The sequence below is a fragment of the Salvelinus fontinalis genome, chromosome 30, assembly GCF_029448725.1.
Source record: "Salvelinus fontinalis isolate EN_2023a chromosome 30, ASM2944872v1, whole genome shotgun sequence".
Lineage (NCBI taxonomy): Eukaryota > Metazoa > Chordata > Actinopteri > Salmoniformes > Salmonidae > Salvelinus > Salvelinus fontinalis.
Window position 1 is genome coordinate 35591917 of NC_074694.1, and position 27453 is coordinate 35619369.

Consider the following 27453-nt stretch of genomic DNA (forward strand, 5'->3'; position numbering starts at 1 on the left):
TATCACTTAGAAGTATTTTTCATTCCAAAGGTCATAGATGCATATGGTTGATTACATAGTGAAATAATATACACGTGACCAAACTGAGCAGAGAAAGATCACTTCTTCAGTACATACATACAACAATCACAGATTAAGTGTGCTACATAGGATTTATTTCCTATCGGATACATTTTTCCCATGGTTACACCACAATCAGCTCTTCTCATTGGGTGGTTAACAGGACAGTTCTGAGGTATACATTTCATTTGAGGAGAGGGGCATTTGGGTCAGTCTTCATCAGTAAGCAGAGACATTGTCATGACCCCTCAATAAAACCTCACTGTGTTAACCTCTCTCTCCATCACACTGACCTACAATTTGGTCAAAGGACAGCCCACACAATGCAGCTATTTGGCATAATAGGCAAGAAATTACATGACATAGTCTAATATTCCCCTAACAGAGAAAAACACAAGCAATAATCAATGTAATAAATAAATCAATAGAAAATAAGAGTCCGAATTTTTTTTTTCAAACATGATTGCCTTGGAAAGACACTGAATGGATTCAAAGAATTACAGGATTCTTTACATTCAGAAACAAGGAGAAAATGTAATGGAGTCATAATTGTTCAAGTGTGTGCGTGCTATATCGGTGATCAGCATCAGGATAATTCAAGTATCGTCCTATCTGTTCCAGTCTAAACACTGATGTATAACTTTAAAACGGTCATTCAATTCAACATGAATACATTAGTGAGGACACTGCTACACTTACTATACAATCATAACAAGAAAGGCACTGAGGAACATTGTTACTAATTCTTATCTCCTTTTCACTCTTTTTTGTCTCCCAACTGTAGAAATCTAAAGCATTAATTTGAAAAATAAATCTGTTATATCAGACTAGTCTCATAGACTAGACGTAACATAGTAAATGTAAATCTGGGACACGGAAATTAGTGGTTAGTTAAGGAAAAATGAAAGGAGGGTGCTTGGTCGGGGTGGATGGATGGGCTTTTAACGTGAACATCTAGCATTGCGTGTTTTAGTCTCATCACGGACAACTTTAGCATTCTAGCTAATTAGCAACTTTGCAAGTACTTACTACTTTTAGCTACTTTGCAATTACTTAGCATGTTAGCTAACCTTTCCCCTAACACGTTAACCTAACTCCTAACCCTACCCCAAATCTTAACCCCTAGCCTAGTTAAGGTTAGCCAGCTAGCTAACTGTAGCGTTAGCAACCTTGCCACTTGGCTAACGTTATCCACAACTAATTGGAATTCGTAACATATTATACGAATTGAAATTCGTAACATATTGTACGAATTGCAATTTGTAACATATCATACGAAATGTAATTTGTATCATATCATACGAATTGTAATTCGTAACATAATACGAAATGGATAACGAACATCCACAAAAAAATGCGCACCATATGAAACGTAAAATAGCATACTAAATGGAGTGTCTTGGATTTACATACAGAATAATACGAAATGCTCTGAGACCACGTTGTTTATATACTTGGGAAATGGTTTGCACTACAAAAAGCGCCTCCTGCTTCATGACAGGTCAGTTCTCAATGCTACAGCACGTCTTTTGAACCAAAACTTGGTAAAACAGTTGAGCATGAAAGACTAAACATTTGGAACAGCCCAATTGCCGTGACAAACATGATTGTTTCGTTCAATTTCAGCAACAGAGTATCTGTAACAATTACAGAGAGAGATATTGGTGTTGACATATATAGTTACATGTCCTATTGTTAACTGAACTAGATCTGGACCTGACAAAGAAAATGCTTGTGATCCACTCACTGGAAACCCTTATAGCTTTCAGATTAGATGATAGACTGTTTTCCAATGTGAAATGTTTTGGCTGAAGCGATGGTTGGTCACAGTGCTAGCCAGTTGGACTGGAGAGTGTGTTACAGGAGAACACAAAAGGGAAATGGAACAGCTACAGAGCTTGACTGATAGGGCATCTTCTTGTGATTAGATATGGCACTTTTAGGAGTGTAGTTAAGAGTCCTACACCATGTCCTTCTAGGGGGGGGGAGGGGGGTGTCAATTCCTCCTCTCACGGGCACACAGTGTCGATCCGGCTGTACTTCACTTGACTCCACTGGGCCGATCGCCATGACAGCGGCATCTGGTAGTTCCGAGGGACGATGCCGGTGACATTCTGTTCCAGGTACTGGAAAAATCGGTACCACCACACCCTTGAGAAAAAGTTGCTCTGCGATGATTCCTTTAGCGCCTGTGAAACAAATAAAAATGTTCATGAATAACACCATTCCATAATTGTTGCACATACAAGTGATTATAGTCCATTATAGGGTAATTACATTGGTTATTCCACTAGTAAGTGTGACCAAATATAGACTTACTTGCTGGTTGGCCATGGTGTGGTACCACCAGAATAGGCGTGTGGTGATGAAGTAAGCCACCGCCACGTCTATAGAGTAGTGGTCATGAGCCAGGAGAATGCAGAAGAGTCCCACAGCACAGAGCAGCCAGCAGATCCAGTGGTACCACCATAATTTTTTGGGGGAATCTATAAGAAACAGAAAATACCTTTCATTTCATGCAACCAATCAAACGTGTTTTTTCAACAGTCAGATATCAGATTGAATCATTCTTACAATATACCACCAGGTGTCTCTGTTGCTCCAAAATAAACATTACGGGCAGGTTTTTACTAAGAGAGGCTATGCAGTAGTTTTGTGTAGCCTACTTACACTCTTTAATGAAGAGATAGGTGAGTGTCAGCATGACTGTGTGGCCACTGTAAAGGTAGTCCCCACACATGTGGTGGGAGCCAGTGATGGTCATGCCTCCTCCTGCAATCATCTTCATCACTCGGCTCATTTGGGACGCCCAGTCACCAAACAGCTACAACAGGAAAAAAACATCACAAAAGTGTGTGAAGTTAGTGTGCTCCAGAAAGGCATAAGCACATGAAATCAGACTTATTCAACAACAATACAGTAACAGTTGTATCTGTGTAAAGGTTTCAACAGTATCGCTAATTATAGTTAGATTCACAGGAAATTATAGTTCGACTCACCCCTACCATGTTCACTAGGCCTATACCGTATGACTCACACTAACTTTAGGGGGGAGGGGAACTCTCATGAGGAACTCACTGATTCACCACTGCTTCGTGATATCACTGAACAGACGTGCTAACGGTCGGGAGCATTGAGGTTAGCCACAGTAGGCGAAGTCATCATGTGCAGTCCAACAACAAAAAAATCCAGAAGTTGAGTCTCGAAACCGTTCCAAACATTGGCTGCAGATATATTGACGTCTTAAATGGGGGGGCATACAGTAGATCAGCTTTTACTACAGCATGGCTGAGGTGAAACTGCTGAAGAAATGGGTCTACAGTCATATTGACAAATGCTGTCTACTATCCATTAAAATGGGACCAACGTTGCCACAAACGAAAAATAAACCCTCCAAAGAGGCATACATCGTCTGTTGTCGTTTAATGTGAGAACGTCTCCGGTTCTGTTTTAACCGACACTAGCTATGTTTCCATTAACTTGTAGAGTGAATTTGTTGTTGACATTTAGAAAGTTTGCATTGAAAATAAATGCGACAATTGCATGCCACGGTGCATTTCCATTTAACTAGCTTGTCGATCAAAATTGCTAGATGTAACAAAAGAAACAAAAAAACAAACCTACAGTGTCTAATAAAAAATAAAGTGGTTGAAGTGTTTCCATTTCCCATTTAGGCAAATTGCGCATTAGGCCTAATAAAATGGCGACAGCCTGAAGCCTATGCCATCCCACCTATTTGTTTCATGTCTCAGGTAGTTTGCGAAAGCCAGCATGGATAGAATGCAATAATTGACTAATATTTGCCATATTCTAAAAATTATCATGTGTCAACATAACGCTACAGTCATGCCATGGTGAAACTTGCTCTCCTATTGATCTAAAATAATTGGATGGGGAAACTTGACAGCCAACCAGAAAAGCAAGGTGAAGCCATTCAGGCATTATTGAAAGTCAGGACAATCCTTGTCCTGCAAAAAAACATACTTTTTTATAGTTGAAAAAAATATATATTTTGCAAGCAGTAGGCACTTAGAATGATTCTATGGTATATTGGCATTCGCACAATTTAGTGTGCATCCCGCTACCTACTGTGTGGGATGTGCAAACTACCAAAAAAACAAACAATAAATAAACCAAACAACTGTTTCGTTAAAAATAAAAATAGATCTGATCCCTACACAGGCTCAAGATGAGCCTGGGAGGGCGGGCCATCTTCCGGCGCCAGTACCGCTTGCAAGTCTTCAGATGCAAAATCCTTGAGTCCCCCCAAAAATTCTGCTGGAGCCACAATAATGTCCAGCTTCTTTGAGACGTAAAGTTTATAACTGTGGCAATGCACCCCACAAATCTACCCTTTTAACACAAAGTATCTTTTAACTGGCAGCAAACATTTACTACAGGCTGTGGTGCATCCACTACTATATGTTAACTAGCGTCACTTGTTTTCTCAACTCCTTTAAATCGCCTCCGCATAGGAGATTTGATTGACCAATAACTTTGCTCTAAACTTGTTTCTGAACAATTCACCATGCTGCCAACATGACCGAGTGGCGCAGATTACTGTTCAATTTGAGAAGGGCGGTCCTCCCTCACCTCTTTTTCCCCCATTCACGTCACAGCAGAGGTGGAAAAAGAACCCAACTGTCATACTTGAGTAAAGATACCTTAAAAGAAAATGACTCAAGTAAAAGTCAACCAGTAAAATTCTACTTGAGTAAAAGTCTAAAAGTATTTGGTTTAAAATATACTTTAGTATCAAAAGTAAAAGATTAATAATTTCTAATTACTTATATTAAGCACCATTTCTTGTTTTTTTAATTTACGGGAAAGCCAGGGCCACACTCCAACACTCAGACATAATTTACAAACAAAGCATTTGAGGTTAGTGAGTCTGCCATATCAGAGGCAGTAGGGATGACCAGGGATGTTCGGTTGATAAGTGCGTGTTTTTGACTATTTTCCTGTCCTGAAAGCATTCAAAATGTAACAGGTACTTTTGGGTGTCGAGGAAAATGTATGGAGTAAAAAGTAGAATATTTTCTTAAGGAATGGAGTGAAGTAAAAGTAGTCAAAAATATAAATAGTAAAGTGAAGTACAGACACTGAAAAAAAACTACTTAAGTAGTACTTTAAAGTATTTTTTACTTACAATTGAAGTCGGAAGTTTACATACACCTTAGCCAAAAACATTTAAACTCAGTTTTTCACAATTCCTGACATTTAATCCTAGTAAAACTTCCCTGTCTTAGGTCAGTTAGGATCACCACTTTATTTTAAGAATGTGAAATGTCAGAATAATAGTAGAGAGAACGATTTATTTCAGCAGTTTACATACACTCAGTTAGTATTTGGTAGCATTGCCTTTAAATTGTTTAACTTGGGTCAAACATTTAGGGTAGCCTTCCAAAAGCATCCCACAATAAGTTGAGTGAATTTTGGCCCATTCCTCCTGACAGAGCTGGTGTAACTGAGTCAGGTTTGTAGGCCTCCTTGCTCGCACACGCTTTTTCAGTTCTGCCCACACAATTTCTATAGGATTCAGGTCAGGGCTTTGTGATGGCCACTCCAATACCTTGACTTTGTTGTCCTTAAGCCATTTCCCCACAACTTTGGAAGTATGCTTGGGGCCATTGTCCATTTGGAAGACTCAGTTGCGACCAAGCTTTAACTTCCTGACTGATTTCGAGATGTTGCTTCAATATATCCACATAATTTTCCTCCCTCATGATGCCATCTATTTTGTGAAGTGCTCCCTCCTGCAGCAAAGCACCCCCACAACATGATGCTGCCACCCCCGTGCTTCACATTTAGGATGGTGTTCTTCGGCTTGCAAGCCTCCCCCTTTTCCCTCCAAACATAACGATGGTAATTATGGTCAAACAGTTCTATTTTTGTTTCATCAGACCAGAGGACATTTCTCCAAAAAGTACGATCTTTGTCCCCATGTGCAGTTGCAAACTGTAGTCTGGCTTTTTTATGGCAGTTTTGGAGCAGTGGCTTCTTCCTTGCTGAGCGGTCTTTCAGGTTATGTCGATATAGGACTCGTTTTACTGTGGATAGAGATACTTTTGTACCTGTTTCCTCCAGGATCTTCACAAGGTCCTTTGCTGTTGTTCTGGGATTGATTTGCACTTTCGCAACAAAGCACGTTCATCTCTAGGAGACAGAACACGTCTCCTTCCTGAGTGGTATGACGGCTGCGTGGTCCCATGGTGTTTATACTTGCGTACTATTGTTTGTACAGATGAACGTGGTACCTTCAGGCGTTTGGGAATTGCTCGCAAGGATGAACCAAACTTGTGGAGGTCTACACAATTTTTTTCTGAGGTCTTGGCTGATTTCTTTTGATTTAACCATGATGTCAAGCAAAGAGGCACTGCGTTTGAAGGTAGGCCTTGAAATACATCCATAGGTACACCTCCAATTGACTCAAATTATGTCAATTAGCCTATCAGAAGCTTCTAAAGCCATGACATAATTTTCAGGAATTTTCCAAGCTGTTTAAAGGCACAGTCAACTTAGTGTATGTAAACTTCTGACCCACTGGAATTGTGATACAGTGAATTATAAGTGAAATAATCTGTCTGTAAACATTTTTGGGAAAAATGTTTTGTGTCATGCACAAAGTAGATGTCCTAATCGACTTGCCAAAACTATAGTTTGTTAACAAGAAATTTGTGGAGAGGTTGAAAAACGAGTATTAATGACTCCAACCTAAGTGTATGTACATTTCTGACTTCAACCGTAAGTACTTTATACCACTACGTCACGGGCCATAGAACGGTCCCAGCATAATCGAATCCGCCCTTTGAATGGCGCTCCGGTGTGTAACGACCAGTGGTGGTGAGTATGACCAGATATTGGAATATAATGACTTAGGTTTTAGAATTAGGTTTGTCCCTACAAAAGGGCTTTATTACAGACAGAAATACTCCTGAGCACCCCAGTCCAACTAGGGCAAAACAAAATAATGGATGCAGGTATGGTAGTAGCCAACTAATATCTGAGTCTGACTAATACAGTGAACTAGAATCAAGAACCGTAATGGCATTGCCAGCCTGAATCTAATCCAATCTGGAGCTACAATCAGTCTAATGCATCTGTAAAGCATAAAATTAGGGTTTCCATTAGTTACCACAGTTAAAAAGTCAAAAATGTATTTAAACAAGAATTTGCTTTTTGGTCTTAATTTAAGGTTAGGCATAAGATTAGCGGTGTGGTTAAGGGTTAGGGTTTATCACATTTTAAGAAGAAACATTTTAGAAATAGGGGGCCTGTATGACTTTGTAGCTTGACCCGAGTCACTTCCTTGATGACACAGACAGCTTTATCAAAGGTAATGAGAGTTCCGTGAAAAGTGAAAAAAATACCCGGTTTGATAAATCAATTTCCCAGCCAAGCAGATACATGTAGTAATCATTTTGGATGTGAATTGGATATTAAAAAAGCTTTGTCCTTTCTTGTAACAAAATGCAATATTCCACACCACCTCATAAGATGAGGAAGTACATTGTTTGTAAGGATTGCCTGCTGTAATTGTTTCAGAGATATCCAGTTTGCAGCCTAACATGCACCATAGAGAAGACCAGCAAGAGGACCCTCAGCGGGCCAGGAGCTGACCTACGCTGTCATGGGCCAGGAGCTGACCTACGCTGTCATGGGCCAGGAGCTGACCTACGCTGTCATGGGCCAGGAGCTGACCTACGCTGTCATCGGCCAGGAGCTGACCTACACTGTCATTGGCCCGGAGCTGACCTACGCTGTCATGGGCCAGGAGCTGATCTACGCTGTCATGGGCCAGGAGCTGACCTACGCTGTCATGGGCCAGGAGCTGACCTACGCTGTCATGGGCCAGGAGCTGATCTACGCTGTCATGGGCCAGGAGCTGACCTACGCTGTCATGGGCCAGGAGCTGACCTACGCTGTCATGGGCCAGGAGCTGACCTACGCTGTCATGGGCCAGGAGCTGACCTACGCTGTCATGCCCCTTAATGGGGCGACATAATTGGGTAGGTTTAGTCTGACCTGTTCAAACTTCAACATAGTATATGTTTGTTTGTCAGATATCCTAACTGCCATTGGTTATAGAACAGTGACTATGTGTGTATGTGTTCACAGAGGCATCTATGGAGCCAGCACATGGAGACTTGCAAGATGATGTGATGAAGTCCAGACTGACAGAATGGCTTGATACGGATGTCTCTGAACGGAGAGCCCTGGCACTCAGCATAAAATTTTACTAGACAACTTTCACTTGTATTGTTTTTTAAATTATTGAATTGATGATATCAGCCAATATGGGGAAGGAAAAACCCTAAGTATTCTGTACCAGGATCATGGAACTCCTGTTGTATACGGGACACCACACAGGAAGTTATGACCACTCTGACATGTTTGCCAAGGTAGCCCCATTACCACCAGACAAAATGCCAATAGGCACAGTATCTGTATCAGCTGGGAATGACAATGACAGGTGTACATTGATATATTAGCAAAACACTGCTTCTATGGTATTACTACATTTGAAAGTTATCAAAACACCTAGTTTAGAACATCTACATAAATTCAGCAAGTCACCATACATCTACCTGTAGTTATTGAACTCAAACTGCAGGAGTTTGGTTTGTTGTAATTGAGTGGGGGAAAATGGATACGGGCAAGGTTCTGACATATGGGTGCGTCTTGGTGGTGGCAAGGACATACCCAAGAAACACCCACATCAAACCACATCCTCAACCCAACACGCGTTTGGCTTCTGTGACTTCTGCAAGCATTTCCTGAGGAGCAAGCCAAAGAAATGAGGCCAAATCAAAGGGTGCAGTTCCTCTCTCTAAGACATAAGGCTACTTACTACACAGTCATGTAATGCTAGTATGCTATGTTTTTGCATAATGGAAAAATGCAACAAATATGGCATATTTCTGAGCCCAGGGAGAGGTGGTAAGTACCTTAGGAGAACACTTGAAATGCATCCCTGGCACGGGGAGTGTGGTGATGTACATGGTGATACACCTGTAGAGGTAGAGTGTGCCAACGATGAAGAAGAACCGCCGACCAACGATGGACCTGAGGATGAGAACGTTGTACATAAAGAATCGAGACCTGCTGGAGTGCTTAACCAGCACACTACTAGGGCTGTTGCGGTGACCGTATTACCGCCACACCGGCGGTCAAGAGTCATGACCGCAGTAAAATTCCACATGACCGTTGAGTCATGGCAATATCCTATTATGCTCTCTGGACATGCTTTGGTAGTACCCAAATGTAACTCAGTGCTCTATTGTCCCTCTAACCACTCTGAAATCAATGCAAATGCAATCAAAGATCACATCAAACACTTACAATCAAAACAGTACCGTGATTTTAAAACTCACCTCACTATGATCAATCAATTTGGAGAAGTTCAACAACAGGTTGTACCCGAGTGAAAACATGGTTGTTGTGTATGTTGTTTTAAAGCCTAACACAACTAAATGGACGACGCATTCGAAGGTGAATGCTTATGAAGGTAGAACTTGTGAATATGCATAGGCCTATATGAGAATAATTCAAATGATGATCGTGCCGATATACAATACATAGCCTAGTATCCTACTGCATACTTAAGATGTCTTTGGTACATAATTGGTCTAGTCTATACTCCAAAATTAAACAAATTCTAGTAATCCCCTTTGAGTGTGGACTGTATTATTATGCATACTGGATGGACTGGTTACATTATGCTACGCTCCAAACGTTCTATCCACACGTCTGGGAGAGAACATATAGGCCTAGGCGATGCTGTTGGTTCATTGATTATGTAGGGCGGCTTAGAGTTGGCCTACAATTATAGTGAATTTGTATTTGATTTTGAATAGCCTAGTAATAGGCTGCTGACATTACCTTTAGCTACAGAATCTCACCAACATGCATTTCCATCTCATTTCTCGAGCGCACAGAGAGAGGAGCTGTCAACAGTTTAATTTAATGTTTAGTTTTTACCACTAAAAAGAGGAAGATCCCAGCTGCTACTATTTATATTTTTCTGCTAATATTAAGCACATTCTCCATGCTCCCCTATAAAACCGGAGTAGCCTACCCGGCATGATTGAAAAACGAAGATATGATATATGATATGCATACGGATGATATGTCTTTTTTCCCCTGACCCTAAATCAAAACTAATTTTACATATTAGTAAAGACCAGATTAAATTGAGAATAGTCTGATGGGTGAAAATATGATCACTTGATGAGAGAACAGCGTGTGCAGCCTGAGGCAAGCTTTTGTTGCAACTTTCTCACATCACCAATAGCCTAAAGTCACATTACGCAGCCCATATACGTATGATTTCTAAGACATTTTAAGGTTTGTCTCATTCACAAATTGCCAAACAACAAAAAAATCAAGCATATAGGACCTGTTTCAAATGATCACTTATACACTCAACATAGGAACTTCATATGCGCACTCGATCCGGAACAGGAGAAATATAATATCTATTTTATTCAGCTAAGTTGAAATATATTCTCCTTACTATAAAATCATATCATGTAAAATAATGGCACGGGACTTAAAAGTATATCTTGGTCATTTACCTATATTTTAACAGTGCCCACTGTAGAAGCCACAGGACGACCAGTAGCATGCCGTTGATTTCGCATATAGAAAAAGCCCAGTCTACTCGCCCGAAAAAGTCAAAGAACTTGTCTGGCAGGGGTGGAGTGGCCTCCTTGGCAGGCACACGTTCGTGGACCACGGAGATCATAATGGTGGTGAAGATGAAGCAGATCATGGCATAAACAAAAGCCACGCCCGTCTTCCCCCACTCCTCAGGAAACGGAGAGCGGGTGATCTCAGGCATGGGGATCTGGATCCGCTCCTTGTGGAACTCGTTGACCACACCGTTCCTCTTGGGCTTGTTCCCATTAACCTCACTGTTGACGGCCAAGATGGCGTGTCCGTTGGCATGCCCGTTTTTATAGGTTTCAATGTGGTGCTCTATCCTGAGAGTCTCCATCTTGTCCAGGAGCTTTCTGCCTCCATCCAAGGTGACAAGGGCCAGAGGAGCCATCTGGAAGTCCGCTTTAGAGAGCTGCAGGAGGCCCTTGCCGTTCAGGTGGCGTAAGGCCTCTGAGTATTCCTGCATTCCCACATCAGTCAGCCACAGGAGCACGTCCTTCGTTGACCAATGGACCACTTTCTTCATGTCAGACCCTGTGCCGTACGCGTTGCAAACAGAGGGAGAAACAATGGAGGGGGAGTCCAGAGGTGTTCACGACTAACAAATCCTGAGCCCTCCTGAAGTCACATATCATGTGGCAAGCACATTGGGTGCTGCTGACAAATGGAGTATCCAGTCAGGTCTATCTAGAGGTTAACCCACCAAGGTGGGATTGAATTTTCAGCTGTTCGATGCAGTGACTTTTTGTACTAAAATGGGAGAAAAATAAAAACGTTTGAATAAATATTAAAAATAAATTTGCATCACTTTGACATATTAGGCTTTATGTTCCCCTCAAACAATCAAGTATATCCTATACTGTATGTAATCTATTAAATAGTGTGATGACTCAAAGAAGAAAATAATTTTAACTATACAAAATGTATAGTATTATAATATTCTTACATTTAAAAAAACTTTTATAATTGTAAAAGTAAAATATTCATAATGAGCGGACTAAAATTCGTCACCCATTCAACATATTTCGAAATGTATGCACACACACACAGGACCACAGAATGTTGACACTTATGCACGCGCTCTCGTTCAAGAGGGCATGAGACTTCTATGTGGGAAGACAAAGCCAAAATTATCCGTTAAAATACCCGTTAAAAGAGCATTCAGGTGAGGAAGTAGCCCACAGCTACGTAGAACAGTTATTTCATAAACACACCGCGTCAAAGCCACAGTTATCCGTTAAAATACCCGTTAAAGGGCATTCAGGTGAGGAAGTAGCCCACATCTACGTACAACAGTTATTTCATAAACACACAGCGTCAACGACTAGCTACTTCAACCATGTCTGATATTGTTCTTGTATCAATACAGTATAGCAGAGAAAGCAAATTCCGTTATGAGTCAAATACGTTTAAAATGTTTCACGCTCTGTGGAATAATTTTAAACAAATAACATTTTACCTTGTTGCTACTGTGTCTATGTTGCCGAATGAACCCCGATACGAAAATAGTTACGCTATACTATTCCTGGTAAGAAATGAACAAATAGGCAAATTGAGGCAACTTTATGTTAAGCGCGGGAGAGGTAACTTCCATGCTAGCCATTCGAAGAACTCGGGAGGGTGTGCTTACAGGGTGTGGCAACTGTATTTACAAATCGGTTCTCTCTTTCACCTCATGTGCTTTACATTAGCAAAAGGATCAAACGCCCATCGGAGCCATTTCTTCAGAAAAAATAAGTACGTCTTTTGACGTAATTCTAGTTACTGCTACCCGGTATCCTTGGGACGTCCCCAACCTAAGAGGGGGTTCCCGAGTGGCGCAGCGGTCTAACGCTTCGAACACACCGACTGCGTCATTGCATCACTGCTGCATAACATTTTGCGCAGCTAGGCAACTATACTGATGCATGTACCTTTTGCAAATGGTCGCATGCGGTTGGACACATGGAGGAGAGAATCATTTTCGCAGTATCCTCAAAACCGTGTCTTTTTGACACAACTGCTGACAGCTACAGGGACATAAACGCAAAAAATGCTGCTTGGAGACAAGTGTCCACGATAGTAGGATTGCCAGGTCAGTTTAGTAGTGAGCTTGTGTTAGATGTGGCTAGTTAGCGTTAGCTAGCTAGCTAACCTAGCTTGCTAACCTAGCCAATGAGGTGTGTGTGAAAGAAATAGTCATACCACCTTCCACGTTGGTCTCATTGTTGAAAGAGCCTACTCTGCCTATCTTGACTATTTATTATTGCATTTCGCTCCAAAACTGCATATTGGGGGGAAATTATATTATAGGCTCTCACAATTAATTTGAGGATGTCATCGAATAAATAATATACTTGGCAAATAAATAAATAAAAAATGTAAAGAAATTATGCAATTAAACTGTTTTTATGTAATCCCAAATGTTTACTGAATGTGTGCAAAAAAAAGATCTACATTCATATTTTGCTACTTTCTGTCAAGTCCACTCATACAATTTGATGCATACTATGCACCACACAGAACGCACTGCAACTGCCTCTGCAACGCAATGCTGCAAGGCAAATGCAGCGTTCCATTGGAAATGAATGTACTTCTGGTGTATCGAAACGCAATGACGCAGTCGGTGTGTTCGAAGCGTAAGGCGCTGCATCTCAGCGCTAGAGGCGTCACTACAGAACCTGATTGAGAGTCCCATAGGGGGGCGCACAATTGGCCCAGCGTCATCCGGGTTAGAGTTTGGCCGGGGTAGGCCGTTATTGATATAATAATTCGTTTTTAACTGACTTGCCTAATTAGATTAAGGCTAGGTTTAGGGTAAACTAAAATTGTCCCCGACGCGAGTCGAGCATATCTAGCTACAACCAGGCGTGCCCTGAGAACCGTCTTCGTTTCTACTAATGCCACTCAAGCGCGGTACCACAGGAAACAATGGTATTTCAAATGTGAGCAGCTCTCTTGTGGTTAGGGTTAGTGGTGCACGACTTAGTGGCGAGTCGACTCTGACTCCTGTGATTGGAGTCGACTCAGACTCCTGTGGTTTGAGTCATAGGAGTCGACTCCCAAAACGGATGCGCACACATACACACCTCATTAAACATTATATTTGATTTATTTAACTAGGCAAGTCAGTTAACTTCTACAGGATCGGTGGGTCCCTTGCAGGTCGTTGAGCTAACATATGCTAATCGCATTAGCCTGAGGTTGTAAGTAATAAGAACATTTCCCAGGACATATACATATCTGATATTGGCAGAAAGCTTAAATTCTTGTTAATCTAACAGCACTGTCCAATTTACAGTAGCCATTACAGTGAAATAATACCATGCTATTGTTGAGGAGAGTGCACAGTTTTGAACATGAAAAGTTATTAATTAACAAATTAGGCACATATGTGGAGTCTTGATACAACATTTTGAACAGAAATGCAATGGTTCATTGGATCAGTCTAAAACTTTGCACATACACTGCTGCCGTCTAGTGGCCAACATCCAAATTGACCTGGGCTGGAATAATACATAATGGCATTTCTCTTGCATTTCAAAGATGGTAAAAAAAAAATGGTTGGTTTGTTCTTTGTATTATCTTTTATCAGATCTAACGTGTTATATTCTCCTACATTCCTTTCACATTTCCACAAACATCAAAGTGTTTCCTTTCAAATGGTACCAAGAATATGCATATCCTTGCTTCAGGGCCTGAGCTACAGGCGGTTATATTTGGGTATGTCATTTTAGGCGAAAATTGGGGGAAAAAAGGTGAGTATCCATAATTGCTGCACTCTGATAAATTTCCCCAGTGAATTTCTTTGGTTTAGAGATTGTGCCTCTTTTCTCATTGTTTTTTTAAATATTCGCTTCCTGATAGTTTTTGTCTCTTAGATTTGAAACAATTTGCTACCATGTCTCTATAGATTACTTTTAGCTAAAATTATATCCACTAGTAGTAGCTAGCTAACTTTAACAGGCTAGGCTACTGCCTTAATCACTAATCGTTTTCGTCACACACAAACATAAAAAAAATCTATCATTTAATTGGCAGATTCATTTTTATTAATGTTTCACAATTGGATAATCCCATATAAACACACATCACCATAGCTACCAAGGATAGTGGGAGTGAACTTGGGGAGAAGCGGGAATGGAGTGGGGGCGGGAACTGCAGCAACGCTATGAGCTGGTGGCTGGGGTACCGTGGGCGGTATAGTAGCCGATCAGGGGCGCCAGCCAATTGTCAAAAGTTTTTAAACGGTTTTTAATTGTAGGCGTGAATATTTTTCAACGTCATATCTAGACGATAATAGGCTACACTGATAACTCGTGCTTGGCTGCCAAATATATAGGTCTCCCCATAATATTTAAATTGATGAAGTGTGATCCTAATCATCATTTTAGCGATCCATCCATGGTAGACGTCCTTCCTAATAACAATGCCCCACATCCTGCTGATTTGAGCTGCTTAACCGTATTTGCACTTGACTGTGTTTATGGATGAGAAAGTGAACTTGCCATTTCCAAAAAGTTTAGTGGGGATGGTGCTTTGCAATGTATTGTCTAGGACAGGGCTCTCCCTGATTTAGTGCATCTGATTCAATAATTAATTGGTTGATAAACTGAAACAGGTTAGCTACAACTGGGGTTGGAGTGAAAACCTACTGGAAGGTAGCTCTCCAGGAACAAGGTTGGAGAGCCCTGACCTAGGACATCAACAGCCAGCCAGGGTTAGGACCTGCCTTGTTGATAGTGTTGTTAAGAAGGCAGAGCAGCGCTTTATTATGGACATACTTCTCCCCATCTTAGCTACTGTTGTTTCAATATGTTTTGCCATGACAGTTAACAATCCAGGGCTACTCCAAGCAGTTTAGTCATTTCAACTTGCTCAATTTCCACATAATTTATTACAAGATTTAGTTGAGGTTTAGGGTTTAGTGAATGATTTGTCCCAAATACAATGCTTATAGTTTTAGAAATATTTAGGGCTAACTTATTCCTTGCCACCCAACTTGAAACTATCTGCAACTCTTTGTTAAGTATTTCAGTCGCTGTAGTAGCTGTATAGTGTCGAGTCATCCGCAAACATAGACACTCTGGCTTTACTCAAAGCCAGTGGCATGTCGTTAGTAAAGATTGAAAAAAGCAATGGGCCTAAACAGCTACCCTGGGGAATTCCTGATTCTACCTGGATTATGTTTGAGAGGCTTCCATTAAAGAACACCCTCTGTGTTCTGTTACACAAGTAACGTTTTATCCACATTATAGCAGGGGGTGTAAAGCCATAACACATACATTTTTCCAGCAGCAGACTATGATCAATAATGTCAAAAGCTGCACTGAAATATAACAAGATAGCCCCCACAATCATTTTATCATCAATTTCTCTCAGCCAATCATTTGTGTAAGGGCTGTCCTTGTTGAGTGTCCTTCCCTATAAGTGTGCTGAAAGTCTGTTGTCAATTTGTTTACTGTGAAATAGCATTGTATCTGGTCAAACACAATTTATTCCAGAAGTTTACTAAGGGTTGGTAACAGGCTGATTGGTCGGCTATTTGAGCCAGTAAAGGGGACTTTACTATTGTTAGGTAGCGGAATTACTTTTGCTTCCCTCCAGCCCTAAGGGCACACACTTTCTAGTAGGCTTAAATTGAAGATGTGGCAAATAGGAGTGGCAATATCATCTGCTATTATCCTCAGTAATTTTCCATCCAGATTGTCATTGTTGATAGACAACACCATTTTTTTGATCTCTTCCACACTGACTTTATGGAATTCCAAATGACAATGTTTGTCTTTCATAATTTGGTCCGATATACTTGGATGTGTAGTGTCAGCGTTTGTTGCTTGAATGTCATCCCTAAGTTTGCTCATCTTGCCAATAAAAAAGTCATTGAACTTATTGGCAATATCAGTGGGCTTTGTGATGAATGAGCCATCTGATTCAATGATTGATGGAGCCGAGTTGTTTTTTCCCCCAAAAATGTCATTTAAGGTGCCCCAAAGCTTTTTACTATCATTCATCTTTGTTTCATAGTATAGCTGCTTTTTATTTAGTTTAGTCACATGATTTCCTAATTTGCCAATCAGTTGGGCTGCCAGACTTACTTGCCACACCTTCTGCCTCATTCCTCTCAACCATACCGTTTTTTCAATTCCTCATCAATCCACGGGGATTTCACAGTTTTTACAGTCATTTTTTTAATGGGTGCATGCTTATTAATAACTGGAATAAGCAATTTCATAAATGTGCCAAGTGCAGCGTATGGTTGCTCCTCATTACACACCAGCAAATATTCTTTACATCAACATATGAAACACTACAAAAAGTATTGTATGACCTCTTATACACTATATTAGGTCAAGTCTTTGGAACTTTGGTTTTCCTAGATATGGCTATTATATTGTGATCACTACATCCTATGGATTTGGATACTGCTTTAAAGCAAATTTCTGCAGTATTAGTAAAGATGTGATCAATACATGTTGATTATTTAATTCCTGTGCTGTTTGTAACTACCCTGGTAGGTTGACTGACAACCTGAACCAGGTTGCAGGCATTGGTTACAGTTTGAATTTTTTTCTTGAGTGGGCAGCTTAAAGAGGGCCAGTCAATATTTAAATCACCCAGAAAATATACCTCTATTGATATCACATACATTATCAAGCATTTCACACATATTATCCAGACACTGACACATGGTGGTCTATAGCAGCTTCCCACAAGAATGGGCTTTAGGTGAGGCAGATAAACCTGGAGCCATATTACTTCAACAGTTTTTAACATTAGATCGTCTCTAAGCTTTACAGGAATATGGTTCTGAATATAGACCGCAATACCGCACCCGTTGGCATTTCTGTATTTTCGGTAGATGTTATAACCATCTATTGCTACCACTGCATCATCAAAGGTATTATCTAAGTGAGTTTCAGAGATAGTCAGAATATGAATGTCATCTGTTACAAGCAAGTTATTGACTTCATGGACCTTGTTTCTCAGGCTACATATGTTAATATGAGCTATTTTTAGCACTTTTATGGGTTGCTTGATTGTTTTTAATGCTTTACTGGGAAGCTTATCAGAAGTAGACTTGCTCATGTGAGTGAGCTGCACAAAGTGGTCTTCCTACTAGGTCACACTTCCTCAGTGCTAACAGTGTAACTCTGGTTCATAGGCTCATGATTACTGCATACAATAGCTGTAGGATAAACAGAGGTATTCAGTGTAATTAGGGGCACATAAATTATGTTACTTACATTGTGTTTGCCAATGCCCCTAGGATCATGTACATTTGATGCAGTATTAAGACGACTCATTGTCACAATGGTAGGGATTAACTGAGCTGTTCTTGAATCATTGAAAAGTAATTGTTACAATGCAGCATTGAAATGCGTGGACAGAGTCCAGGAGCCAAGATGATTTGGATGGACTCCATCAATCCTGTAGAGTATCTTTGGTTTCCAGAAGGTGACAAAGTTATCTACAAAAGTGACTCCAGCAGAGCTAAAGTAATCTTTTAGCCAGATGTGTAATGCCAGCAGTCTTCTGAATCTTTCACACCCACGGCCCAACGATGGTACTGGACCCGAAACGATTGGCCGTATTTCTTTTGTCTTTTAATGCTAAAATCAGTTCTTTAAAATCCATTTCCAAATGTTCTGAGCTAGCCGTCGTGATGCCATTTGACCCCACATGGACTACAACAGTGTCAGCTCCCGGCATCTGTCGTAGAACAGTCGGAAGCAGCCTTGTGATGTCATGTACTCGTGCTCCTGGGTAGCACAGGGTTTTTGCCTTGGGAATTGAGATGTTTCTCACCATAGAGCTGCCTATGATGACAGCTGGTGATGTTGAATGGGCCGGTCTCTCAGGCAGCCTTCCGGTCTGATGAGGGTGGGAGCTCCAAGAATTTGAACCTGAGGTAGAAGCCACCAGAGAGGACGAAGACGCAGGTACCTCCGAATCCGATCTTGAATGGGAAGCCCTCAAGGAAGAAGGCGCCAGAACCTCTGGATCTAGGGCGGCAAAGCTGTTTCTGGTCTGTGTCAAATCCGAGCTCAACATCTCCATGGAGACCCCCGTTGCCAGAGGATGCTTTCTTCGACGAGTGACGTACCTCCATGGCTGGTTAGTTGGGTCGAGAACAGCTCTGTTCTCCAGGGAAGGGGGAGACCCCTTCAGGGATGGAACCCTGCCTAGCACCGGCCAGTCGGCTGTGGAGAGCTGACATGCCAGCAAAACTTCCACCAGACCAGAGCGGCGTCCGGCTACTGGGGTGAAAGAAAAAGTAGGCGGGCGTGGATTCCCCAGTAGCTTGTATAGGTTTGCTACTTGCTTGCTAAGAGTAGCCACTTCGCTCTGGTAGTCTTCCGAAAGCAAGCCTACATTGAAAGTCAGCGCGGTTCACATTGTCCTGGAACATAGCAAAGTCAACACAGCTCCTGCAGCACTGAAAACGTTCAATAGCGACCTCCATTTGAGACCGCCGAGCCAGCTAGGCTAGCTGGGCTTTAGTGTCTCTCCCCCTATGCGGAATCTGGCAGGATCCCAGGACAGACAGCAGTGCTCACAGCAAGTAAGCCAAACAGAGCTGCAGGATCCAAAATGAAATAAAAGTATATAAAAACACTGTCAACTTTTAAACAGAGGTCTCTAGTTCAGGTTTCAGCGCTCAACAACATTCAACAACAAACATACGTCAAACATCGATTCTCAATTGGGATCCAGTTCTAGAAAGAAAGCCATTTACTTTCATATCAGATCAAAATCATTTCACAAGTGAAAAATGTACATTTACTGTTTACACTGTTATAACTGGCTTTGTCACAGTTGCAGCCGACAGTATTTTACAGTTACGACACGTTTCTGGCGGCCTTCTTCCATTACATATTGTTGTTTGGAGCATGCTGCTAGATAGCTAATTAGCACAGGTGGTTGCCTCGGTCTTTTGTCTATTTTTCGTAAACATGCGCTGTAACATGGAAATATGATGCTCCACGACTCGACAGGTAACAAACCCCAACCCTATAAAAAGGCGTTGTAATGTAACACCCCCCCCCCCCCCCCGCTGATATGAAAGATACCTTACTTATGTTTCCAAAGCCGTACCACAAGCAATGAGTGTTCACGTTCAGACCGAACATCGGAGCTCTTAATGTCCCTCGGAAAGAAGAGTAGCCAAGAGCACGAATCAACAAAATGAGACTAATTTAAAACGTCATCATAAAGCAGAATATAAATTGTGGGCCTATTGTGACCATGACGTGGCCTATTTAAAATTGTACGTGCCACAACGTAGAAGTGCTCTCAAATCAGTGTGAATGACAGAGCCATAGAGAGGAACCGTGGGAAAGAAACCTGAATGCCAAAAAAGAGTCTGACTTAGCGATGTCCACCACCATTGAAATCAGTAATAACATATTGGCCTACAACAGGGAAAGTAGTTATCTTTCTAAACATTAGGGGTGGCCCAAGTGTCCTGTCATCCATTGACAGATGTTAAGTCTTCAACCCTGTAGGTCTCATAGGCCAGTGCATTGGACCGTACAACAAATGAGGATATCAAAGAATGAAGTCACACCCCTTGTTGAATAGTTATGTGAGGCAAGAGTGATTGATTTGGGATATCTAGGAGGCTAATTCTTGCAACTTAGTGATTACAGTATCAGTCTGAGCCACAGTCTATATTGAACATCTAAAAGATTTAACACAGTCAAGCAGTTTCACAACATCATTCAAGATAACAGTCAAAAATCACATGATGAGCACTGATTGCGTCATATGATGAATCAGTCGTCACAGGAAGCCTAAGCCTAATGGTACAGACACTGAGAAATCTGACTGCCGATAGGTACTTAGCACAGTAAGAGGCCGTTCCTTCTCTTGCTAGAACAAAATACGTCCCTGCTGTGAACCGACCTGGTACCGACAAACCTGTAGTTTCTACTTGTAGAATCGCAATGCTCATCAGTGGCCGAGAACTTGACTTTGAGACAATCAGAGTTAGGTTCAGTTTGCTTGCTAGCTATCTATCGTTAGCAAAACGGTTAGCGTCGCCATTTAGGACAACATAGCTACCCACTGGGCACAGACGTCAATTCAACATCAATTGCACGTTGGTTCAACGTCATTTCATTAAAATGACGTAGAAACAACATTGATTCAACCAGTGTGTGCCCAGTGGGTAGCTAGCTACTCCACGACTCGACAGGTAACATGCAGCTGCTTCATTCAAAAACAAATCCATTGTGATGTAATTATGTTGCTAGTTATCTAGTTGTGGCCATCTGGTTAGTATCTAGCTAGCTAGCAACAACATTAGCACAGCTTCCTAGTTAGCTTACATTAGCTACAGTAGGCACATGCCAAAAATAATCTACTGCCACCTTGTGGCCTGGAGAATTTAAATGAATCAAATCAAATCAATTTTATTTATATAGCCCTTCTTACATCAGCTGATATCTCAAAGTGCTGTACAGAAACCCAGCCTAAAACCCCAAACAGCAAGCAATGCAGGTGTAGAAGCACGGTGGCTAGGAAAAACTCCCTAGAAAGGCCAAAACCTAGGAAGAAACCTAGAGAGGAACCAGGCTATGAGGGGTGGCCAGTCCTCTTCTGGCTGTGCCGGGTGGAGATTATAACAGAACATGGCCAAGATGTTCAAATGTTCATAAATGACCAACATGGTCAAATAATAATAATCACAGTAGTTGTTGAGGGTGCAGCAAGTCAGCACCTCAGGAGTAAATGTCAGTTGGCTTTTCATAGCTGATCATTAAGAGTATCTCTACCGCTCCTGCTGTCTCTAGAGAGTTGAAAACAGCAGGTCTGGGACAGGTTGCACGTCCGGTGAACAGGTCAGAGTTCCATAGCCGCAGGCAGAACAGTTGAAACTGGAGCAGCAGCACGGCCAGGTGGACTGGGGACAGCAAGGAGTCATCATGCCAGGTAGTCCTGAGGCATGGTCCTAGGGCTCAGGTCCTCCGAGAGAGAGAAAGAAAGAGAGAAAGAGAGAATTAGAGAGAGCATACTTCAATTCACACAGGACACCGGATAAGACAGGAGAAGTACTCCAGATATAACAAACTGACCCTAGCCCCCCGACACATAAACTACTGCAGCATAAATACTGGAGGCTGAGACAGGAGGGGTCAGGAGACACTGTGGCCCCATCCGATGATACCCCCGGACAGGGCCAAACAGGAAGGATATAACCCCACCCACTTTGCCAAAGCACAGACCCCAAACAACTAGAGGGATATCTTCAACCACCAACTTACCATCCTGAGACAAGGCCGAGTATAGCCCACAAAGATCTCCGCCACGGCAGTGAAAGTTAACATTATGTTTTCGAATGACATCCCCAAGAGGTAAAATATATAGTGAAAACAATAGTGGTCCTAAAACGGAACCTTGAGGAACACCGAAATTTACAGTTGATTTGTCAGAGGACAAACCATTCACAGAGACAAACTGATATCTTTCCGACAGATAAGATCTAAACCAGGCCAGAACTTGTCCGTGTAGACCAATTTGGGTTTCCAATCTCTCCAAAAGAATGTGGTGGCACTAAGGTCTAGGACCACGAGGACAGATGCAGAGCCTCGGTCTGACGCCATTAAAAGGTAATTTACCACCTTCACAAGTGCAGTCTCAGTGCTATGATGGGGTCTAAAACCAGACTGAAGCATTTCGTATACATTGTTTGTCTTCAGGAAGGCAGTGAGTTGCTGCACAACAGCTTTTTCTAAAACTTTTTAGAGGAATGGAAGATTCGATATAGGCCGATAGTTTTTTATATTTTCTGGGTCAAGGTTTGGCTTTTTCAAGAGAGGCTTTATTACTGCCACTTTTAGTGAGTTTGGTACACATCCGGTGGATAGAGAGACGTTTATTATGTTCAACATTGGAGGGCCAAGCACAGGAAGCAGCTCTTTCAGTAGTTTAATTGGAATAGGGTCCAGTATGCAGCTTGAAGGTTTAGAGGCCATGATTATTTTCATCATTGTATCAAGAGATATAGTACTAAAACACTTGAGTGTCTCTCTTGATCCTAGGTCCTGGAGTTGTGCAGACTCAGGACAACTGAGCATTGGAGGAATACGCAGATTTAAAGAGGAGTCCGTAATTTGCTTTCTAATGATCATGATCTTTTCCTCAAAGAAGTTAATGAATTTATTACTGCTGAAGTGAAAGCCATCCTCACTTGGGGAATGCTGCTTTTTAGTTAGCTTTGCGACAGTATCAAAAATAAATTTCGGATTGTTCTTATTTTCCTCAATTAAGTTGGAAAAATAGGATGATCGAGCAGCAGTGAGGGCTCTTCGATACTGCACGGTACTGTCTTTCCAAGCTAGTCGGAAGACTTCCAGTTTGGTGTGGCGCCATTTCCGTTCCAGTTTTCTGGAAGCTTGCTTCAAAGCTCGGGTATTTTCTGTATACCAGGGAGCTAGTTTCTTATGACAAATGTTTTTAGGGGTGCAACTGCATCTAGGATATTGCGCAAGGTTAAATTGAGTTCCTCAGTTAGGTGGTTAACTGATTTTTGTCCTCTGGCGTCCTTGGGTAGGCAGAGGGAGTCTGGAAGGGCATCAAGGAATCTTTGTGTTGTCTGAGAATTTATAGCACGACTTTTGATGCTCCTTGGTTGGGGTCTGAGCAGATTATTTGTTGCGATTGCAAACGTAATAAAATGGTGGTCCGATAGTCCAGGGTTATGAGGAAAAACATTAAGATCCACAACATTTATTCCATGGGACAAAACTAGGTCCAGAGTATGACTGTGACAGTGAGTAGGTCCAGAGACATGTTGGACAAAACCCACTGAGTCGATGATGGCTCCGAAAGCCTTTTGGAGTGGGTCTGTGGACTTTTCCATGTGAATATTAAAATCACCAAAAATCAGAATATTATCTGCTATGACTACAAGGTCCGATAGGAATTCAGGGAACTCAGTGAGAAACACTGTATATGGCCCAGGAGGCCTGTAAACAGTAGCTATAAAAAGTGATTGAGTAGGCTGCATAGATTTCATGACTAGAAGCTCAAAAGACGAAATGTCTTTTTTTTTTTGTAAATTGAAATTTGCTATCGTAAATGTTAGCAACACCTCCGCCTTTGCGGGATGCACGGGGGATATGGTCACTAGTGTAACTGTCACGTTCCTGACCTGTTTTCCTTTGTTTTGTATTTATTTTAGTTGGTCAGGGCGTGAGTTGGGTGGGTTGTCTATGGTTGATTTTCTATGTTGGGATTTTGTGTTCGGCCTGGTATGATTCTCAATCAGAGACAGCTGTCAATCGTTGTCCCTGATTGAGAATCATACTTAGGCAGCCAGGGTTTCACTTGTGTTTTGTGGGTGTTTGTTCCTGTGGAGGTTTTGTTGCCACACAGGACGGTTTCGGTTTTGTCACGTTGGTTGTTTTTGTATTTTGAAGTGTTTTGTTGATTTTCATTAAAAGAATGAACACTAACCACTCTGCGTTTTGGTCCCCACCTTCTGTCAGCGAGGACAGCCGTAACAGAAACACCCACCTTAAGAGGACCAAGCGGAGTGGAGAAGGGCAGCTACAGCAGCAGAGACAGACAGAGGAATGGACATGGGAAGATGTCTTGAACGGCAAGGGTTGCTACACATGGGAGGAGATCCTGGCTGGAAAGGATCGCCTCCCATGGGAACAGCTGGAGGCAGCGAGGAGAGTAGAGGCAACCGGAGAGAGGAACCGGAGGTATGAGGGTACGCGGCTAGCACGAAAGCCCGAGAGGCTCACCCCAAAATTTCTGGGGGGGGTGGCTAAAGGGGAGTGTGGCGAAGCCGGGTTGGATACCTGAGCCAACTCCCCGGGCTTACCGTGGAGTGAGAGGGCGTCGTACTGGTCAGACACCGTGTTATGCGGTGGAGCGCACGGTGTCCCCAGTACGCGTGCTTAGCCCAGTGCGGGCTATTCCACCTTGCCGCACTGATAGGGCTAGGTTGGGCATCGAGCCAGGTGCCATGAAGCCGGCCCAACATATCTGGCCTCCAGTACGTCTCCTCGGGCCGGCGTACATGGCACCAGCCTTACAGGTGGTGTCCCCGGTTCGCCTGCATAGCCCAGTGCGGGCTATTCCACCTCGCCGCACTGGCAGGGCTACGGGGACCATTCAACCTGGTAAGGTTGGGGAGGCTCGGTGCTCAAGAGCGCGTGTCCTCCTTCACGGTCCGGTATATCCGGCGCCACCTTCCCACCCCAGCCCAGTACCATCAGTGCCGACACCACGCACCAGGCTTCCAGTGCATTTCCAGAGCCCTGTTCCTCCTCCACGCACTCTCCCTGTGGTGCGTGTCTCCAGCCCACTGCCTCCAGTTCCGGCACCACGCACCAGGCCTACTGTGCGCCTCAGCAGGTCAGAGTCGGCCGTCTGCCCAACGCCGCCTGCGCTGCTTGCCTGCTCAGCGCTGCCCGAACTGTCTGCCTGCCCAGCGCTGCCCGTCTGTCCCGAGCCTTCAGAGCCGTCCAGCCAGAACCAGCCAGTGCCGCCCAGCCAGAGCCGCCCAGCCAGGACCAGCCAGAGCCGCCCAGCCAGGACCAGCAAGAGCCGTCCAGCCAGGACCAGCCAGAGCCGTCCAGCCAGGACCAGCCAGAGCCGTCCAGCCAGGACCAGCCAGAGCCGTCCAGCCAGGACCAGCCAGAGCCGTCCAGCCAGGACCAGCCAGAGCCGTCCAGCCAGGACCAGCCAGAGCCAGCAAGCCAGGAGCTGCCAGCCAGCCAGAATCCGCCAGAGCCTTCCGCCAGCCAGGATCCGCCAGAGCCTTCCGCCAGCCAGGATCCGCCAGAGCCAGGGTCCGCCAGAGCCAGCCAGCCAGGGTCCGCCAGAGCCTTCCGCCAGCCAGGATCCGCCAGAGCCTTCCGCCAGCCAGGATCCGCCAGAGCCTTCCGCCAGCCAGGATCCGCCAGAGCCTTCCGCCAGCCAGGATCCGCCAGAGCCTTCCGCCAGCCAGGGTCCGCCAGAGCCTTCCGCCAGCCAGGGTCCGCCAGAGCCTTCCGCCAGCCAGGGTCCGCCAGAGCCTTCCGCCAGCCAGGGTCCGCCAGAGCCTTCCGCCAGCCAGGGTCCGCCCCTCAGTCCGGTGCTGCCCCTCAGTCCGGTGCTGCCCCTCAGTCCGGTGCTGCCCCTCAGTCCGGTGCTGCCCCTCAGTCCGGTGCTGCCCCTCAGTCTGTTACTGCCCTTTGGAATAGTGGGATTGACATGGAGGGTGGATATTGGGAGGAGGCCACGGAAGCGGGGGTTGACTATGGTGGGGTGGGGACCACGACCAGCGCCAGAGCCGCCACCGTGGACAGACGCCCACCCAGACCCTCCCCTAGACTTTGTGCTGATGCGCCCGGAGTTCGCACCTTAAGGGGGGGGTTCTGTCACGTTCCTGACCTGTTTTCCTTTGTTTTATATTTATTTTAGTTGGTCAGGGCGTGAGTTGGGTGGGTTGTCTATGGTTGATTTTCTATGTTGGGATTTTGTGTTCGGCCTGGTATGATTCTCAATCAGAGACAGCTGTCAATCGTTGTCCCTGATTGAGAATCATACTTAGGCAGCCAGGGTTTCACTTGTGTTTTGTGGGTGTTTGTTCCTGTGGAGGTTTTGTTGCCACACAGGACGGTTTCGGTTTTGTCACGTTGGTTGTTTTTGTATTTTGAAGTGTTTTGTTGATTTTCATTAAAAGAATGAACACTAACCACTCTGCGTTTTGGTCCCCACCTTCTGTCAGCGAGGACAGCCGTAACAGTAACCAGGAGGTGAGGCCTCTTTTAACACAGTAAATTCATCAGGGTTAAGCCATGTTTCAGTCAGGCCAATCACATCAAGATTTTGATCAGTGAATAGTTCATTGACTATAACTGCCTTTGAAGTGAGGGATCTAACATTCAGTAGCCCTATTTTGAGATGTGAGGTATCACGATCTCTTTCAAAAATGGCAGGAATGAAGGAGGTCTTTATCCTAGTGAGATTGCTAAGGCAAACACCGCCATGTTTAGTTTTGCCCAACCTAGGTCGAGGCACAGACACGGTCTCAATGGGTATAGCTGAGCTGACTACACTGTCTGTGCTAGTGGCAGACTCCACTAATCTGGCAGGCTGGCTAACAGCCTGCTGCCTGGCCTGCACCCTATTTCATTGTGGAGCTAGAGGAGTTAGAGCCCTGTCTATGTTGGTAGATAAGATGAGAGCACCCCTCCAGCTAGGATGGAGTCCGTCACTCCTCAGCAGGCCAGGCTTGGTCCCGTTTGTGGGTGAGTCCCAGAAAGAGGGCCAATTATCTACAAATTCTATATTTTGGGAGGGGCAGAAAACAGTTTTCAACCAGCGATTGAGTTGTGAGACTCTGCTGTAGAGCTCATCACTCCCCCTAACTGGGAGGGGCCCAGAGACAATTACTCAATGCCGACACATCTTTCTAGCTGATTTACACACTGAAGCTATGTTGCGCTTGGTGACCTCTGACTGTTTCATCCTAACATCGTTGGTGCCGACGTGGATAACAATATCTCTATACATTCGCCAGTTTTAGCTTTAGCCAGCACCATCTTCAGATTAGCCTTAACGTCAGTAGCCCTGCCCCCTGGTAAACAGTGTATCATCGCTGGATGATTAGTTTTAAGTCTAATACTGTGGGTAATGGAGTCGCCAATGACTAGGGTTTTCAATTTGTCAGAGCTAATGGTGGGAAGCTTCGGAGTCTCAGACCCCGTAACGGGAGGAGTAGAGACAAGAGAAGGCTCGGCCTCA

At 43.5% G+C, this 27453-nt stretch overlaps 1 protein-coding gene across 1 annotated transcript; it reads right to left on the reverse strand.

Annotated features, from left to right (window-relative positions):
- Positions 1-198: 198 nt before the first annotated feature.
- Positions 199-12543, reverse strand: sgms1b (sphingomyelin synthase 1b). Its single transcript, XM_055890665.1, has 6 exons — positions 12182-12543; positions 10638-11472; positions 9009-9126; positions 2731-2884; positions 2380-2546; positions 199-2249 (listed from the first exon to the last, which is right to left on the reverse strand). The coding sequence occupies exons 2-6, from the start codon at positions 11246-11248 to the stop codon at positions 2070-2072; spliced, it is 1230 nt and encodes a 409-aa protein (XP_055746640.1). The 5' UTR covers positions 11249-11472; positions 12182-12543; the 3' UTR covers positions 199-2069.
- Between the last annotated feature and the right edge of the window lie 14910 nt (positions 12544-27453).

Bases quoted from the DNA above. Each gene is read 5' to 3' on its own strand.
- sgms1b (XM_055890665.1), bottom strand. From the start codon at position 11,248: ATGAAGAAAGTGGTCCATTGGTCAACGAAGGACGTGCTCCTGTGGCTG. The intron at 2,547-2,730 runs GTAAGTAGGCTA...TGTTTCTTATAG, and splicing joins CTATCTCTTCATTAAAGAGT to ATTCCCCCAAAAAATTATGG. The intron at 2,250-2,379 runs GTAAGTCTATAT...TTTGTTTCACAG, and splicing joins ACACCATGGCCAACCAGCAA to GCGCTAAAGGAATCATCGCA.